The 19,522-nt window shown below is 39.3% G+C and overlaps 2 protein-coding genes across 5 annotated transcripts in view; one reads left to right on the top strand and one right to left on the bottom strand.

Moving 5' to 3' along the window:
* The window catches only part of neurl1ab (neuralized E3 ubiquitin protein ligase 1Ab), a 79,714-nt gene extending 73,284 nt beyond the window's left edge, over positions 1–6,430 (top strand). For all 3 annotated transcript variants that reach the window (XM_067455668.1, XM_067455666.1, XM_067455665.1), the window contains 4 exons: positions 24–345; positions 4,644–5,273; positions 5,382–5,537; positions 5,637–6,430. In XM_067455668.1, the coding sequence (XP_067311769.1) occupies positions 24–345; positions 4,644–5,273; positions 5,382–5,537; positions 5,637–5,872 (1,344 nt within the window). In that variant the 3' untranslated portion in view covers positions 5,873–6,430. The remainder of the gene's footprint in view (positions 1–23; positions 346–4,643; positions 5,274–5,381; positions 5,538–5,636) is intronic.
* Positions 6,431–6,710: 280 nt separating this feature from the next.
* Positions 6,711–19,039, bottom strand: sh3pxd2ab (SH3 and PX domains 2Ab). Of its 2 annotated transcripts, XM_067455661.1 has the most exons (8): positions 18,994–19,009; positions 18,554–18,694; positions 15,246–15,350; positions 12,647–12,764; positions 11,124–11,659; positions 9,788–9,837; positions 9,534–9,653; positions 6,711–8,891 (listed from the first exon to the last, which is right to left on the bottom strand). In XM_067455661.1, exons 2-8 carry the CDS (start codon positions 18,654–18,656, stop codon positions 7,356–7,358), a joined length of 2,568 nt encoding a protein of 855 aa, XP_067311762.1. In that variant the 5' UTR covers positions 18,657–18,694; positions 18,994–19,009; the 3' UTR covers positions 6,711–7,355. The 2 variants fall into 2 exon arrangements, with proteins under 2 accessions (XP_067311762.1, XP_067311761.1); XM_067455660.1 differs by having other exon boundaries at positions 18,554–19,039.
* Positions 19,040–19,522: the final 483 nt, after the last annotated feature.

The raw sequence follows: 19,522 nt of genomic DNA, 5'->3' as shown, positions 1-19,522 counted from the left end.
TGACTTTTGGTCTTTTCTTTTAGATCACAAAGAGACAGGGATGTTGGAGTGGTGCCCTGCGAGTAGGTTTCAGTACGGTGGACCCGTCTGACTTAAGTTCGGCGTGGCTCCCGCGGTTCGCCTGCCCAGATCTGGTCAGCGAGAGGGGATTTTGGGCCCGAGCACTTCCTGAGGAACAATGTGAAGAAGGAACCATTCTGTCCTTCTGGTTGGATAACACAGGGCGAGTGTTTTACCGAGTTAATGGCGGCTCTCCGATTTTTTTCTTCAGCGGTGTCTCTGTCGGAGAGCCGGTATGGGCGATCATTGACATTTACGGGCTGACACGTGGAGTACAGCTACTTGGTGAGTTCACATTCCTCTTATACGAAATATCAAGTTCACAAATGTATAATGTCCCGTCAAGTTCTAAACCAAGATGTCATCAAACTGCCTGAAGCTAGTTTGTCTGACATCTCTGTGAAATAACTCTCTACGCAGATAAGATGATGTGCCATTCAGAGTTTGCTCCAAGTGGAATTGCTGAGCTGCAGGTCGGCGTGTAATGTGGGCCAGTATCTGAGCTGCGCTTCACTGAGCACGTGCTGATCGCTTGACGAGTTGTAAAGTTCACAGAGGCCAGTTTGTTTTCGCTGTGCCGAGCACATTTAAACAATTTAAATTCACAACATTTAAAAATAGAATCCTAGATTTATACACTCTTATCCTAATTACAAAAACTGCCCAATGGAAAAAAGATGGGAGAGATTTGGATGTTGCCTAGCAACAGTTTCGCTTCTAAAATGAAAAAAGTATGCTGGGGAATTCCAGAAGGCTGGCAAAGTGAGAAAAAACAAATGTTGTTGAACAAAACCAATAAAATATATATTCCAAAGTTATTCCATTATGTTTTATTGAGATAATGTGGAAACAAAGTAAGTTAATTAAGCCAATTGAATACTTGTTAGAGTCATGAACATAAGAAAAGAATTACGCTTAAACTTAATTTACTTGTTATTGAATTTGTAAATGCTTACAGGTTGTTGTTGTTGTTGTTGATTGGTATTATTATTCAGCAGTTTTCCCAAAAATAAAATTGATGTCATTAATGACTCACCCTAATGTCGTTCCTCACCCATAAGACCTCGGTTCATCATCAGAACACAGTTTACGATATTTTATATTTTAGTCCCAGAGCATATGCAGTCTATGTACACTATACTGTCCATGTCCAGAAAGGGAATAAAAACATCATCAAAGTAGTCCATATGTGACATCAGTTAGTTAGAATCTTGTCTTCTCTTCCGCGTTTGTTTTCAACACTCAAATAAAGATTCAAACGGTCATGAATCAGTGAAACGATCAATGATTGGGATCGCCAATGTCACGAGATTTCAGCAGTTTGGCAGTTTGACACGTGATCCAAACTGCTGAAATCACGTGACATTGGCAATCCCAATCATTGATCGTTTTACTGAATCATGTCCGTTTGAATCTTTATTTAAGGTTTGAAAACAAAAAAGAGAAGACTGATGCTGTAGTTATGATGAATCTTTATCATAACTACTGGTAAATTACCATTTAAATAGTATCTTTTAGTTTTAATAGTATTGCTTGTTAGCTTGTTTATTTATTTTTAAGAGATTTATTTATACTAAATTTCGCCAATGCACAAAATTTACTCTAAATATTAGTGTTTTATTAAATATGATATTATTTTGTGTATCACTACCAAAAGATGACCTAGGTTAAAAAAAGGTTTATTTGCACTACTGTTCAAAAGTTTGAGGTCAGTAAGATTTTATACAATTTTATACTCACCAAGACTGAATTTATTTAATCAATAACAATAATGTTGTGAAATATTATTGCAATGTAAAATAAACAGTTTTCTATTATAATATACACTGATCATGCATAACATTATGACCACCTTCCTAATATTATGTTGGTCCCCCTTTTGCTGCCAAAACAGCCCTGGCCCATTGAGGCATGGACTCCACTAGACTCCTGAAGTTGTGCTGTGAGATGTTAGCAGTAGATCCTTTAAGTCCTGTAAGTTGCAAGGTGGGGCATCCACAGATCAGACTTCTGTGTTCAGCACATCCCACTCTATTGGAGGCCAAGTCAACACCTCAAACTCCCTCGGTAAGCGAGTTACACGCACAGGCCATCCACATGGTGTAAAAGAAAAGGTGATACATCATTCATCAGACCAGGCCACCTTCTTCCATTGCGGATGCTCTGATGCTCACGTAGCCCCATACGCAACAAATTGAGATGCACTGTGTATTCTGACACCTTTCTTTCAGAACTAGCATTAACTTCTTGAGCAATTTGAGCTACAATAGCTCATCTGTTTGATCGGACCACACAGACCAGCCTTCGTGCCCCATGTGCATCAGTGAGCCTTGGCCGACCATGACCCTGTCACCAATTCACCACTGTTTCTTTCTGGGACCACTTTTGATAGATAATGACCACTGCAGACCGGGAACACCCCACGAGAGCTGAAGTCTAGCCATCACAATTTGGCCATTGTCATACTCGCTCAAATCCTTACGCTTGCCCATTTTTCCTGCTTCTAACACATCAAATTTGATAACAAAATATTCACTTGCTGGCTAATATATCATACCCACTAACTGGTACCGGTGCCAGATGTGTCAGTGTTATTCACTTCACCTATCAGTGGTTATAATGTTATGTCTGATTGGTGTATTGTAATACTAATACATGTTCGATTAGTACTTCAGTTTTCTCTTTTTTTGTTTTGTATAAACCTGTGTGCACAAAAAAATATAAATTTAACATTGTGTTACTTCTTGGAAAGTAGCTTGTTATTTGAGAAGCTATGTTGTTTTGATAAGAGCTGAACTACTGTCACAATACAAAAAAGTATCTTCATTTTGTAGCATTTCTACTTTCAGTAGACCTGAACAACATGCTCGCTCGCTCGCTCGCTCTCTCCCTCCCTCTCTCTCTCTCTCTCTCTCTCTCTCTCTCTCTCTCTCTCTCTCTCTCTCTCTCACTCGCTCACTCACAGACATACTGCTATCTGACTCTGTGGAAATATTGACTATTTATACACAAAAGCAAGTGAGCGAGAGAGAGAGAGAGAGAGAGAGAGAGAGAGAAAGAGAGAGAGAGAGAAAAATGAATGTGGTTCAGGTATACCCTACGTAATGTGGACAAAATGTCCCCACAAAACGGCTAGGTTTAGTGTGTGCGTGCGTGCGTGCGTGCGTGCGTGCGTGCGTGCGTGCGTGCGTGCGTGCGTGCGTGTGTGTGTGTGTGTGTGTGTGTGCATTGATATCAGGGGTCAGTATTGGTGTAACATCAGTTAACCCTTGGGACAGCTAAGACTATTTTAACCTTCATTATATAACCCGATCTTAGCTTTAAAAACCTACTAGACACATGCAAACACACAAACATAATCATATTTTGCTTCTGTTATCCAACTAGCAACATCCATTATGTGTATTCAAACTTATTTTCAGTTGCACTTTGCCTCTGTATAAATAGACAAAGTAATTTATAGATGAACAATCCTCAAGCAATCCGCACACACTGTGCTCTCTCATGTTACCAAACCGCTTCCAAAATGTGTTTGTTGTCAGATGGCCCGATGCTGTGACTTAAATCACCTCCTATTCTTACTAATGTAGATTACACCACATCTGGCGTTTTGTCAAAGTTTTTCAACTCTTGGTGGAAGTTCCCTTGCACTGTAGGCCATCACATATTACCTACAAATAAATTTCATCTTGTGCAGGGATATAGTATTTTAATCTTTAATTATCAATATTACAGAAATCATTTAAATATTGAAAAAGAACTAATGCATGTGCCTCCTTTTGATCTTCCGTTTCAAGACCCCAGTGTCACGGAAGCTTCCATGTCTCAATAATTCCTGTTCAGACTAGTCAGCGTCAGCTGAAGGCAGTTCAGTTGGATGGCAGAGACGTCAAGCCCGGAAACTGAAAACAACCTAGAGTGGACTATATACCGCGTCTGAGGACGTTTCTGCTGATGCGGCTGCAGTGAAAGTTATAGCAGACCAGTAATTTCCTTCACTGAAGCTCTGTGGCCAGTGGCAAAGTTCTTACTGACTGAGGTCAAAAGGAAAAACCAGCTAGTACAATTATACTGATGTTGCTGATTGCAGGCTACATGATCGTTATAGTTACATTATTTAAAGATTATGAATAAGAATATCAAGGGTGCTTACCCATCCAAAACTCACTGACACAGCGGATGCTCATTTATTATTATTTTCAATGTTGAAAACAGTTGTGCTGCTCAATATTTTGGTGGAAACCATGATACCATCTTTTCCAGGATTCTTTGATGAATAGAAGTTCAAAAGAACAGTTTAACTGAAAAATAACTGTTGTATTAATTCAAGTCACTTTTGGTCAATTTTATGCATTCTTGCTGATTAAAAGTATGAAGTTCTTTCTAAGAATGTTGCACTTTTGAACTGTAGTAACAAAAGGGGAAATGAGAATGTGTTTGCTAGGGTTTTCTTTCCATGGTTTGCTTATTGGCAAATGAGCAATGTCCCTTATAAGTGCAATCACTTGGAAAAATAATAGATATGTCATAATATCATAATAATATGATTCTGATTTTAAATGCAGTGTGTGTTTGTTTTACAGACAGCAAGATGGTGCCAGCTGAATATCTCTGTCCTGCTGTGACTCATGAAGGGATGGATGACTGGCATCTGTCAAGCAACTGCTCAGAGCCTGACCTCCAGGATGGTCTGCCATCTTTCTCAAGCTCTCCAAACGCCCTCAACTCGGTGCTGTCACGTCAGCTCAACGATGACTTGCATTTTCACTGTGTCCATGGCAACGGTCTGCGTCTGCTGACTGAACACATAGCGGTGCGCTATTATAACCGACGTGAGGATTGTGCTCTCGTGTTCACGCATCGCCCGTTACGCTGTGGAGAGTGTGTGTTCCTAAAGGTCTCGTTGAGGTCATCTGCCCTGAATGGATTTTTGTCTTACGGATTCACATCCTGTAACCCAGCCCATATTAACCCGAAGCACCTGCCGGTCAATCCAGACGACCTGCTGGACCGCAAGGAATTCTGGGCTTTTAGCTGCCTGACTTCACCGCTTGTGGGCGGGGATATCATCGGTTTCCGGGCAACTGCAGAAGGGGAGGTGCTTGTGAGTCATAATGGAGGGAGAGCCTGTAGAGAGATGTGTGTGGATAATTCCACTCCTCTCTGGATGATCTTCGATTTACAGATGCATATCAAGCAAATCAGCATACTGGGTAAAAAAAAGATTTTTTCCCTTGAACTTTATAAATGATTTATAATTTATATTCAGTAAATGTTGTTTATGATATTGGTTAAATTATATATATAAATGTTCTTTTTAGGCACATCCTGTGGCTATACTGCGTCCTGTTCAGAAACACAGAGGTCCATCTTAAGTGATGCCAGTCACCCCTCAGCCAATCAGAGACACAGTACAGCAGTCATGGGTTTTACTGACAGCTTTCAGCTCCGCCCACACAGCCTCAGCAGTTCTGCAGGTGTGTTCCTGTCTCTCATTCTGTTATTCTTTTGTTGATTATCAAATTCTTTAATGTATTTCTCATTGCTGTTTTCTATGTGATTGCTGTGGTCACCAGGGACAACATTCAGTTCACTGTCCTCAGAATCTCCAAATACCCCATCATGCTATGCGATTACTGGTGAGGAGTGTTTGATTTGCTGTGAGAGGGCAGTGGACTCAGTGCTGTACGCATGCGGACACATGTGCGCGTGTTCTGTGTGTGGTGAGAAGCTAATGGAGATGTCAAACCCATCTTGCCCCATGTGTCGTAGCCCAATCAGAGACATCATCAAAATTTACCGCAGCATGTAACCTGGCAACAAACAGGATCCCAGTGCCTGGATGGTTCTGAAGAGGCCCCTCTAAGGACATTGTCCTGTTCAAAAAAGGATGTCCACATAAAAGGCTGATTGTTTGAGCTCAGCAAGGAAGAGGCACTAAATGGCTGCTTAATCTACTAAATGCCTGACCAAAGTGACTGTGCATGCCAGATTCATCCCAGATTCTAAACATTTATGGCTAGATGTGCGCAATGGAAAATCAAGCTACTATGAGACTAGTTCTGATTTTCAGTTTCATAATGTCCAGTAAAATCATGTTTTTTTTTTTCTTTCAGTGTTTGTTCCCTCACCAACTACTCACATTTATCAGGAAATAAATATTTATTTGACTTGTATACTTTAAATCAATCCATAATCAGAATATATGAACTGCATGGCAGATTTAATCTGTTGCTAATTATTTATTTGTTTCTGCAAAATATTCATCTGAAAAACTAGAAATGTTTTTACATACCAAAGTAGACATTCACAATATTCTAAGTGCCAGTAATAATACAACTATTACTGTAATGATATCCAACAACAGAGCTTGTTGCTATTGTTACTGTGAATATATAAATATAATTAAAGATTAATTTTGTTAATTTTATAATGTGCGATTGTTTTTTGTTGTTGTTGTTGTTGTTTTTTTAAAGCATTTTTTATCTGTTTTTTGTTTGTTTGTTTGTTTTTTAAATACAATGATTGACAACTGCCTGAAATATTTATATATTAATGCACAGATACAAACACATAGAGACCATCAAGCGATAGATTAAGATGCAAAACAGCACTTGGACATTTATTATAAGACTTGATTTCAAAGGGAAGTGATTTATTAGTAATAGCACCATGTTTAATTACAAAAACAAAGAGACATTTTCAGACAGACAGACAGACGATAGATAGATAGATAGATAGATAGATAGATAGATAGATAGATAGATAGATAGATAGATAGATAGATAGATAGATAGATAGATAGATAGATAGATAGATAGATAGATAGATAGATAGATAGATAGATAGATAGATAGATAGATAGATAGATAGATAGATAGATAGATAGATAGAACATTTATTTTGAAAGTGCATATAGTCTGTAAACAGAGCATGATATAATTATTTAGTTTAAAAAAAACAAAGAGACACATTTTAAAAGAAACCTACTGCAGCACATTAAGACCAGCTATGAGCAAAACCTAAAAGCCTGTTCAGTGACGATAACATCACATCATCCAGCAGAAGCGGGAGTATACAGCATATAAACAAGGTGTCAATCAACAGGTGTGATTTGCTCTGTGTTTCCTTTTTGATTTTGTGAACCGAGATGGCCATGTCTCATATGAAAAGAGAACATGTTTCAATTGGGGTCACGGTCAAGATAGAGTGTTTAAAATAAATGTTGTTTGGTAATGGGATTTAAATTATTCTAGTATCCGTTATTGTTTTTTAAAGGCAGAATCAAAAGAACACTAGCTCCTCCTCTCCAAGAAGTTGGAGGGCACCCATCCCTTACGTGTCTTAGCCGTGTCGAGCACACGGCAGTACCACCATCCATTTGGGTTTCTCTCCAGGACCTCCAACCTCGTACCTGCGGGGAAACTCATGGTCTCTGCGTCGCCGTGGTAATCGGCAATAGAAACGTACTCCTCTCGCAGGTTGTTGTGGATCAGATGAGGTTTAGGCTTCACCATTGACACCGGTACCTTACGCCTCATGCTCTCGGTATTACCTGCACAGGAAGAGGAATTTTGATCATTGTAGCTATGGAGTGTGGCATGATTAGGCAGCATGTCGTTCCTCCATCCCGTGGGAGCTGTGTGCGTATTAGTGTTGTCCTTAAGGACGTTCTGAGGTCTGACAGCAAGCTGCTTCACGCCAACCCTGCAGTTCTGCTGGTTAGATCTGTGTCCGCCCTTCAGGCTCTGGTTAACACGCTGCTCGTTCTTCTCCAAACTTACACATTTACCTATCTTTCCAACATCTACCTTCACTGAAATCTCCAACTCAGGAGCCGCACACCAAGACGTCTCAGAATTAACCTTCTCTGTGGTCTTGGATTCTATACCACTTGTTTCTGAGCTTTTGATTGGCTGTAGATAGTAAGTGGGTGCCCATCCCTCTTCGTTCCCCCAGCGGACGAACCACCAGCCGCTCTCCTTCTTCTCCAGCACCTCCACCTGCACTCCTGCAGGAAAGCTGAGCTCACATGGATCTTCTCGTTGGTACGCTGCGGTAGTGCGGTACAGGTGGGAAGATGGATCTGAGAATCTCATCTGGACGTCATCCGATGAGCTGTTCTCAGACTCTTCAGATGTGCAGGAGGTCCTGAATTGCTTCTGGCCTGTTTGCTCCAGGTTTCGCGGACTTCTGAGGGAACTACAGTCTTGGTTTGCAGGTTTCGGACGCACGGATGGTTTGTATTTAGACTCATCAGCCTGCTGTTTGAGTTTAGGTTGCTTTGAGTGTGCGTAGAGTGTCATATTGGTGTCAATGCTGGGCTCGATTGTAGGGGCATCATATTCCGGTGGATCCCACATAGATGCCCGTTGGGCCCCAGAGGGTGAGTATATGTCCGAGTGACTTTCATTACACTGTGGCACAGATATGAAGCCACCGTTAGCATATACACCCTCGTCATCCTCTTCATCCCCCTGGCCCAATGTGAAGGAAACGGTACGCTGACACAGAGGAGGGGCTTTTGTCGGTGCATCTCCTCTGAGAAACTCCAACTCGGAGTCAAATTCAAGGCCCACTGCTGGGACATCATATTCTGGTTCCTCATACACTCGTAGACTTGCTGGGCTCACAACCTCAGACTCAACACATGGAAGGGAGTTCTGCTTTTTGATTGGCGGAGCAGGAGGTGGGACCTTGGGCCGAGTCAATGTACTGGTTTGGCGGTTCAAGGTAGGCTTCTTGCGTTTGTCAATGTAAGAACAAGGGGCCCAACCCTCCTTCTCTCCAATCTGGACATACCACCAGCCTCCAGAGTTCTTCTCAATGACCTGTAAACATACACTGCCTTTAGGTCTTTTATAGAAAAATGTATACAGTATGTAGTTATTTGCATCGAATAGGGAACCTTAGGCTCAATTGTCACACTTTACTTTTTATTTTAAGAAACATATCTACGCTACTATTCAAAAGTTTGGGGTCTGTAAGATTTTATTTTATTGTTTTTGAACAAACTCTTCATATGTTTACCAAGGCTGCATTTATTTTGTGATGTTGTGAAATAATTGTTTTATATAATTGAATGTGATGTCAATGGCAAAAATGTAATTTTCAGCATCATTACTCTTCAGTGTCACGTGATCCTTCAGAAATCATTCTAATATACTCCAGAATATAAGTACTCCAGAATTTTTTATTATTATTATCATTATTGAAAACATTTGTTTTATGATTATTTAATAAATAAAAAAAATTCAAAAGAACAGCATTCATATTTAAATATCTTTTGTAACAATATAAATGTCTTACTGTCATGATCAACTTTTGATCAATAATGCTGAATACAAGTATTCATTTCTTTCTTTAAAAAAACTTTTTAAAAAGTACTGACCTCAAATCTTTGAATGGTAGTGTATTACAAAACCCCTAAATTGTAAATGACAAATAATGTAGGCTACTGAACAGTGTCGTACGTCAGCTTTCTGCCCTCCGCTGAAACTGATCCCATCTGTCAAGCAGGACCGGAACTCAGCAATGGTGTAATACTCGGCTTCAACAGTAGGGGGATCCGGGGGCTGCGGTAACTGAAATCCCTGAACGTGAAGAGAAGAATATGCTGTTCAGCATATTATAAACCACAAAATGACCTATTTGTGTGTGAGTTGTGCAGTGGAGAGAAAGAGGAAAAGAAACATAGGGAAAAGGAAAATGAGAGAGACACACTGACCAGGCTGTTTTCTCGACGGGGAGGCGGTTTTTGATTGTTTGATGGCGATCCTGGATTAAAGGAAAAACAAATAAAAAAACGAAATGTGTCTACTATCTTTAATATGATAAGACAACATTATAGATAATACAAAGAAAAAGAGAAATACACAGATCAGGCATAGCATTATGACCACCTTCCTTATATTTATATTATATAATATTGTGTTGGTCCTCTTTTTGCTGCCAAAACAGCCCTGACCCATCGAGGCATGGACTCCACTAGACCACTGAAGATGTGCTGTGGTATCTGGCACCAAGATGTTAGCAGCAGATCCTTTAAGTCCTGTAAGTTGCGAGGTGGGGCCTCCATGGACCGGACTTGTTTGTTCAATAAATCCCACAGATGCTTGATTTGATTGAGATCTAGGGAATTTGGAGGCCAAGTCAACACCTCAAACTTGTTGATGTGTTCCTCCAACCATTCCTGAACCATATTTGCTTTGCATTATTCTGCTGAAAGAGGCCACAGTCACCAGGGAATACCGTTTCCATGAAAGGTTGTACATGGTCTGCAAAAATGCTTAGGAAGGTGGTACGTGTCAAATCCACATGAATGGCAGGATTCAAGGTTTCTCAGCAGAACATTGGACAAAGCATCACACTGCCTCTGCCGACTTGCCTTCTTCCTATAGTGAATCCCGGTGCCATGTGTTCCTCAGGTAAGCAAATCATACGCAACCGGACCAGACCAGGCCTTCTTCCATTGCTACGTGGTCCAGTTCTGATGCTCACATGCCCACTATTGCCACTTTAGGCGGCGACTGGTCTGTAGGTATACAGCCCCAAACGCAACAAACTGTGATGCACTGTGTATTCTGATGCTTTTCTATCAGAGCCAGCATTAACTTTTTGAGCAATTTGAGCTACAGTAGCTTGTCTGTTTGATCAGACCACACGGGCCAGCCTTTGCTCCCCCTTGGCCGCCCATGACCGTTTCGGTAGTTCACCACTGTTCCTTCCTTGGACCACTTTTGATAGATAATGACCACTGCAGACCAGAAACACCCCAAGAGAGCTGCAGTTTTGGAGATGCTCTGACCCAATTGCCTAGCCATCACAATTTGGCCCTTTTCAAACTCAAATCATTACACTTGTCAATTTTTCCTGATTCTAACACATCAAATTTGATGACAAAATGTTCACTTGCTGCCTAATATATCCCACTCACTAACATGTGCCGTGATGAAGAGATAATCAGTGTTATTCACTTCACCTATCAGTGGTCATAATGTTATGCCTGGTCAATGCATAACAAGAAAGGGAAAAAATTAAATGAATGAAAGAAAGAATCTCACTGGTCTCAACACTGTGGAATCTCTGAGGTGCGACTCGAGCAATTGCAGGGGATGGAGGGACAGTTTTGGCCTTTAGTGTGGATGGTGTTGAAGACACATTTGCTTCAGAAACAGACGCAGATACACAAGCATCTTGCACTGACACAGACACACTGCTATCTGAGACAGACAGATGCACACTGGAGTCTGTGTGCTGGCTGAGCTGATCATCAGAGTCTCTCTCTGAACTACTACTGCCAGTGTTAGTGGCAGTGCAAATGCTGCTGCTGCTGTTTCTGTTGGTGTGTGTATTGTTACTGTAAGCCTCCGTCTGTTCTGCATCGCCGTTGTACTGTGTATATGTGTCAGTCTGCGAGTGCCATTCGTTAGCAGGTTTCTTGTTCAGGAGGTTGCTGATCTCCATAAGGTTTCCAATGATTTCCACCTGACCATGCACAGCTGGTTTATTTGTCTCTGTTGCCTGGTTACCGGCCATGACTCCATCTTGCATTTTCCTCAGGTAAGCAGCTGGGGCCCATCCCTCCTTACCGCCATAACTGAGAGGGTAATAATTTAATTCAATTAACCCTTCTATTTAGCAAATATGAAATGGTTCAGAAGTGACAGTAAAAATACATTTATAAGGAAGTGTTAATAGCAACTAGATTCTATTTACACTCAGTGAAAATAACATACTTTCTTAGTGATAGATGATAGACAAGTGAAAATAGTGATATATTCTATTTACACCAAATAAAGTTGCAGTTCTTTGCAATTTGTGTAAATAGTAATTGAGTAATTTATACTTAATTTATACAGTAATGTCATTTAAACTTTATTTTGACAGATACATACTATTTGCACCTCAGTATTGTTATACATTAACAGGATGCAATAATAACAGAGTGTAAATTATTAGTTTTATTTAAATTATTAAATGGATGTCTTCGTAAAGGGATACTAAAAGCCCTCCCTACATCTAACCCATGCCCTAACCCTACTCAATAAATGCTTTTATTATTATTAAACATTTTGTTTCGCACTTTATTTCTACATTTAGAACATTTTCTTAATTTTTATTGAAAGTAAATGCCTTTCTGTGATTTGTGATGAGAAAAGAGAAGAGGTGAGAGCATCAAAACCAGTGCATAAATTAGCCTATTACTTATTCATTATGATGTTTTTGAATGTAAAAACCACACTTATGTCATACGTTGACATCAGACAACAGCATCCTTTTTTTTAAAAGCAAGTTCATGCACCTTTAAGTTTTCAACATTGATTCGTATAACAACCCTGCCTAATATAATAATACTGCCCAATATTTCCAATCTTCCCTTGACTATAGTATGAATCAAAGAGAGTTGGGAAATAAATTCTATTACCAGTTGTTCACTTTGCTGACTGCACACCTAGCAAATTTTATAATCACATTTACTTTTTCTGCAAAACCCCAATATATATTGAGTAAATCACAGCAAAAGAAAGCAAAGTATATTAAAGTAGCTTAAAGAAAAGTATAAACATGTGGATGATGAGTTTACCGTATGAACCACCAGCCCTCCAGATTCCTCTGGATGACTTCAACAATGACGCCACTCTCAAAGCCCAGCTCATCCTGACTCGAACTGCTGAAGGGCTGAACTGTAATATACCACTCTGCTACGAACAAAAGAGAAAAGACAGCACATTATATACTGTCCTGCTATAAGATACATACATAGATAACAGAATACATTTCAAAAGTGTAGAATAAAGTGTGTTGTGTCTTACACATGTACTCATACTGTCAAGTGTATGCTTTGGTTGCATTTAGTTTTATTGTGTTTTAGTTTGGTTCTACCTGTGCCCATTTGCCTGTGTTGTTGATACTTGTTTTTGTTGCACTTGCACTATTTTATAGAACGTGCACTTACAATTTACTTACCTAAGAAATGGGTACTGGGTAATAAGATTAGGTTTAGGGGTAGGTTCAGGGTTAGTACCTAGTTATTACCCAGTTATTGTAATTACATAGTATGTACATGGGGACCAGGACTGTAAATGAAAGTATTACCCTTGTTTGTTTGTTTTTTTGTTACTGATTATCTTAAGCTGTTTCCCTTAAGATTTGTCATGAGATATTTGTCAAAGAATGTTCATTTGGATTTCCCTTCCCATGATGTGCTAACTAATTCAGATACACGCTACACATACAGTACCCTCAAAATGATTTGACACTTACAGTCACGTTTAAAAAATTTCACACTTACAATAGTTTTAGATTATTCTAAACCCTGGGTTAATATTTGCAGTGTTACTTTCATTGATTGGATGCAATCAACCAGTTTACATAAAGGCTCTAACATTGAGCATCATCATATTATACATTGCCAACATTAATATAATTTTAGACTATAAAGGTATTCTCTTCTTCACTTCAGTTGACGAGATTCCCATGTTTCAGAAGTGTAGAAAAGCTGTTTGCTTGTTTTATTAAAGTTACACTATTTAGGTTTAGTATCAAGGTATTTAAAAGTGACGTTGTGCTAAATTTTTTGCAATTACTTTTAACCAACTGGTCCTAAAAATTCAGTGGTCTTAAAGGGGTACTTCAGCACTGGGAAGATGAACCTGTATTTAAACTGGGTCATCCATGTAATAGAAATGTGAAATTATTTTTGAATTTGGTGCCTTCTAGACTGAGAAAAGACAGAAAATGTATTTTTGTCTCGTGGGGATGAAAGACTAAAATTCCCAGAAAGCTACGCTGCCCTGTAAGGCCATTCCCAAAGCCTCCTACTGGATTACTGTGACTGAGTTGGAGAAGACACTACAATTAAAAACTGAACGTGTCTGTTCAATATAATGAGTGAGTCACCGCGTGAGTATCACAGCACTGAGCACTGACTGCAGGAGTCAGATAAATGAGCTGATGAGGTCTCGTGATGAGAGCTGAGGTAATCGCGACTACACTCGCAGCATACATTCACAACGTGAGTTCAGTCTGGCACGTTTCAGTTCATGCCTTTGCAAGCTTAACTTTCATAGAAATTAATTTGAGAAGTTAAAAGACTTCCATTACTCAGCATAGCTCCGTTTAAATGAGTGCCTGTAGCTGCGAGCTGAGCTCTGAGTGTGATCTCCATCCCCCATGCGCGGGTTATGACATGCGGAAATGGCTCCCTCTGCTGGCTGTGTCTTAGCCTTTGGCCAAATATTCCTCCTATGATGCAAATATCGTCAATTTGCATCATAGGAGCTGCATAAATCTCTTGTCTTAGGGGGATATGAGGGAGGAAAGCACAATCATTTGAATATACTTCAGGATTTCTACTGATACAAAGCCATATGCTAATCGCTGAAGTAATCCTTTAAGAAGTCAGTTCATCACTATGAACATGTGCCTTTGGCCTTAATTTTAAACAGTATGTCTACTATTCTATCATTTAAAACTGAAGAACTCAGTGATAAAAGTGGATACAAGTTTGTTTGTGGTATATTTATTTAAAATGCATATGGTTTGATATTTTTTCTAATGTAATAACATCCATAAATCTTGTGCTTTAAGTGAAAAAACTCCTTTTGTCCACTATGTAATGCGTGTGTATTTAATTTGTTTGCTATTTTAGTTTTGCAGTGGAAAAACCAATCAAAACATGCAGACACTGCAGAATCTCTCCACCACTAGTTATATGGGTCAGCGTGTGTTGGACCCAGTTGTACAGCAAAAGCCTTCTGGACCAAGAGATGGAAAATCTGACATCTTTGCTGGAATTTCCACTCCCAGGCTGTTAAATGCTCCAAGAAATGTGTGTGTGTTGAGCGAGGGGGGTCCCTAGACTATGAGCTGATGACTGAATGGTTTTCATCCGAGCAAGACTCTATGTGCTGACATGGCATGAGCTTGCGTCCATAACAGAATTTTACCAACAGTTTTCACCCATAAATCTCTTGAAGCAAATGGATGGAAACTGTTAAGAGTTAAGGGTTGCGCAAGACAAAGGAAAACAGGACATTTGGCAGCTGCTTGTGTTTTACACAAGCCAGCAGCTCTGATATCTGTTGTAAAAGATGTGCCTTGTTTCTTCAACGGTTCTTAATTCAGTTTAGCAGCAGCATGAATGAATAAATATGTAGTTTAGCAGTGTATCTTTGCCTTACTCTCTCCATTCGGAGCTCTGTGGCTGTCTCGACGTCCTGTGAGAGAGACAAGGTATGTTGCAGGAACCCAGCCTTGTTCTTCAGCTGTTCTTACAAACCACCAGCCTAATGAGAGAGAGAGAGAGAGAGAGAGAGAGAGAGAGAGAGAGAGAGAGAGAGAGAGAGAGAGAGAGAGAGAGAGAGAGAGAGAGAGAGAGAGAGAGAGAGAGAGAGATTCAGTGAGCGCATACCACTGATGTAACTGATTCCAGCTGTTCTTTTTGAATTGGGTCACAGCCTCTTTTAATAGTCCTGAGCACATCATCATAAACAAAAAATCAGATCATTAAATATTATTTTTAAGGAAATTGTGATTAATTAATTATTATTAATGTAGCAACCATTTTCAGGACGAGGACCCCTTGGTGGATAGAGGAGGTGAAGCAAAGGCCCCCTGTTACATTATTTATTATAAATATGAATTTTGCACCTGGTCCTAAATTAGCATGCATATTAGTATCATTAGTATAATGATGTTACACTGCAAAGCTATGATAATCTTTATTCATGTGCAAGTCATATACTTAAAGGGTTAGTTCACCCAAAAATATAATTTATGTCATTACTGACTCTCATTAATGACCGTAAGACCTCCGTTCATCTTCTGAACACAGTTTAAGATATTTTATATTTAGTCCGAGAGTGAATGTACACTATACTGTCCATGTCCAGAAAGGGAATAAAAACATCATCAAAGTAGTCCATCTGTGACATCAGTTAGTTAGAATCTCTTGAAGCATTGAAAATATATTTTGGTCCAAAATTAACAAAAACTACGACTTTATTCAGCATTGTCTTCAAACCTCAAAAAAAAGATTCAAACGGTAATGAATCAGCTAATTGATTCATGATTCGGATCGCGTGTCAAACTGCTGAAATCACGTGACATTGGCGATCCGAATCATGAATCAATTCGCTGATTCATGACCGTTTGAATCTTTTTTTGAGGTTTGAAAACAAACACGGAAGAGAAGACAATGCTGAATAAAGTCGTAGTTTTTGTTATTTTTTGACCAAAATGTAATTTTGATGCTTCAAGAGATTCTAATTAACTAACTGATGTCACAGATGGACTACTTTGATTATGTTTTTATTCCCTTTCTGGACATGGACAGTAAAGTGTGCATACACTCTCGGACTAAATATAAAATATCTTAAACTGTGTTCCGATGATGAACGGAGGTCTTACGGGTGTGGAACGACATTAGGGTGAGTCATTAATGACATCAATTTAATTTTTGGGTGAACTAACCCTTTAAAATTATATTTTATTGGAAGGGACTATGAAATATTTACATTAATTTTATCTTCTTAACATTAGCTTAATGATGAAATATTTCTTAATTATCAATGCTGAAAACAGTTGTGCTGATTAATATTTCTGTGGAACCGTTATACATTTTTTTAGAATTATTTGATGAAAATAAAGTTCAAAAGAACAGCATTTATTTAAAATATAAATCTTTTGTAACAATTTTTGTCTTTATGGTCAATTTCAATCAATGTATCTATCATTGCAGAATAAAAATCCAAAACAGTAGTTTATTTTGTATAAATTATATTTAACAATGCATGTTTAGCTCATAACTGTATGACTGTTATATACTTCACTAATGTTTAAAAAACCACAAAACCACAAAAATCTCGCTAGTTGTACACACCTGCCTTGAGTTAGTTCTCAGTGTGAAACTCTCATTAGAGCAAAACATATCCAGTTTATTATGCTGTGTAAAAATACCTTAGGATCTTTACCTAGTATGCATCACTCTATGGAATGTCAGAGCATCATACACTGTGAAAATGTGAGACATAAATATATAAATATATACTGCACATGCCTTCATCTGTGTGCGTGCGTGTGTGTGTGTGTGTGTGTGTGTGTGTGTGTGTGTGTGTGTGTGTGTGTGTGTGTGTGTGTGTGTGTGTGTGTGTGTGTGTGTGTGTGTGTGTGTGTGTGTGTGTGTGTGTGTGTGTGTGTGTGTGTGTGTGTGTGTGTGTGTGTGTGTGTTAAAAGAAGGACAGAATTGTAATGTTCCAAACAAATGTAAGAAAGAGAGACATGATAACAGATATTATAAGTCACTAATGAGGAAGAGAAAATCAGACATGGCAAAAAAAGAACAGTCAGTGGAAAAGAGATAGAGTATAGTGTATTAGACACATAATGACTTTAACATTAAGAGTTCAGCAACACACACTCACACATCAAACAAACACCCATACACGTATGAACACAGTTTTTCAGAAGAGGAAAGATTCTGGAGGATCCATTAAGACCTTCACTCAAGAACAATTTTTCAAAACACACACACATACACACACACACCAACTGTTCTCCTGCTCCAAAATGACTCAATATCATTGCTTTCCGCACAACTTGTTATTTGATTCTCTGTCTTTGCGTGTGTACTTTTATTTGCACATTTCAAAGCATTTCATTAAAAAGGTCATTCTGAATGATCCCCAGATGTTTTTAAACACCCATCATAGACTGAAAACTTACCATTTCTCGGAAATCCAAGTGTTGCTTTAAACTCTCGTAAGACATATAAACCAAGCAATGTTTACTTCGAAATCTCAACACTAACTCATGTTGTGATACACATTTTCCAACATCCAAATAGTTGTAGAGTGGCAAACAAATTTTTACTAGTTTTTCTGTGGAGGCGATCCATGATGAATGAGTACCTTTGAGGCTTTTTTGCATGTTTTTGGAAATAAATAGGTCTTCTAGTGGAAGGCTTATCCTTATTTTCTCATTTAACTTCCAAAAAGGTTGTAAAATCATAACTGTAACATGAGAAAAATAAGCAAAACTGCCATTAAAGACAAATCAGAAATAAAAATATATATTCTTTTTTTTCCTTTTGAGTCTGTTTATGCATGGGTGCACATTCATTTGGGACAGGGTTGGGTTGGAGAAGGGCAAAAGTTTGAGACCTCATTTTAAAAACTGGGATTCAAAATCTAATTGAAACCTGGAAATAAACAAGACGCCCTTTGGATAATCCCAAATCATGTTGCAGAGCGAGATTATCTAATTCTTGACAAACTTGTGGAGTTCACACAGCTTGAGTGCTGCTGTCATTAAAGCAAAAGAGTGACCAATCAAATACATTTCCGCTCAAAATATAATGTTATCATTATTAGTTGTAACTAAGATGTTGCATTACGTTATATAATGCAAAATACACACATTTTCACAAGCGGTCTTGGAATCTTGGAATCTATTATGTCGTGCATGTGTGTTATGGATGTGTGTCGCTCACCGCTCTCACTCTTTTCAATCACCTCCACTCTCTCTCCTGCTTTCAGGCTGATTTCTGTATTCTCTTGACGCTGGTAATCCGCCGTCACCACATACACACACATACACTCCTCTGCACCCAGGGCTTCTCCACACTCTCTCCCTGAGGATGACGGAAAAAAACAGGCCGTGAGCCAGCTGCCTCCCCGCCCGTGTCCACCTGAACTGCGCCGCGCCATTCACCAACACCAACACAGCCCCAGCCAATCAGCACGTGGTAACAGATCAAGGGTCATCCAAGAATCAACAAGAACACAGGCCCAAAGAGGCTCAGATATGTGGAGTTAATGTCTCAACAATAAAAAGGCTCGGATACAACAAATCCTACTAGTTTCATCCCGCCTTAAAGTTCCAAGGTAAACGGTTTTGAGCAAGCACGGTTCAACCTGAAGCACATCCTACCGGCCCTGGGCCCAGGGGTCCAACCAACGACAAGACTCATATGGGCTCTGGCATCTCCTCTAAGAGGTTCAGATCCCTTCTGCAGCAGGACACAGGCCTGACTGAATAAAGAAATGGAGCAAAGGGGGAAAAGAAAGAAAGACAGAGAGAAAAGGAAAAGGGGTAGCTGACGAAAGTAGTGAAAGATGAGATGAGGAAAATAAACCAAGAGCTAAAGGCTCAAGGGGCGGGGCAATGGAGAAAGGGGAAACAGATGCCAATCAAATTATGCTCCACCCCTTTAAAACAGCTTAAACAGAAACATATGGCCTATGAAAATAGAGCAAACTCACAGTCAGCACATACTCACATTCTCTCCAACTTTGTTCAGATTCACTAAAACACATGAAAAGCACTGAAAGCACCTACTGCTCTAAAAGAAAAAGACCACTCACAAAGATACACACACACACACACACACACACATTCTGGAATTCTGATTTTATTCGAATACACTTTTAAATGGTCGTCAATAAAAAATATATATAAT

This window comes from Pseudorasbora parva, chromosome 10 (genome assembly GCF_024679245.1).
Source record: "Pseudorasbora parva isolate DD20220531a chromosome 10, ASM2467924v1, whole genome shotgun sequence".
NCBI classification, from domain to species: domain Eukaryota; kingdom Metazoa; phylum Chordata; class Actinopteri; order Cypriniformes; family Gobionidae; genus Pseudorasbora; species Pseudorasbora parva.
The sequence above is the reverse complement of the archived record's forward strand: the minus strand, read 5'-3'. Positions and strand labels throughout refer to the sequence as shown.

Coding starts and splice junctions, on each gene's coding strand:
- sh3pxd2ab (XM_067455660.1), bottom strand. CDS start 18,770: ATGGCGCGGCGCAGTTCAGGTGGACACGGGCGGGGAGGCAGCTGGCTC. Junction 9,654..9,787: donor CCCGTCGAGAAAACAGCCTG/GTCAGTGTGTCT, acceptor CTTCACGTTCAG/GGATTTCAGTTACCGCAGCC. Junction 8,892..9,533: donor GCGGAGGGCAGAAAGCTGAC/GTACGACACTGT, acceptor GTATGTTTACAG/GTCATTGAGAAGAACTCTGG.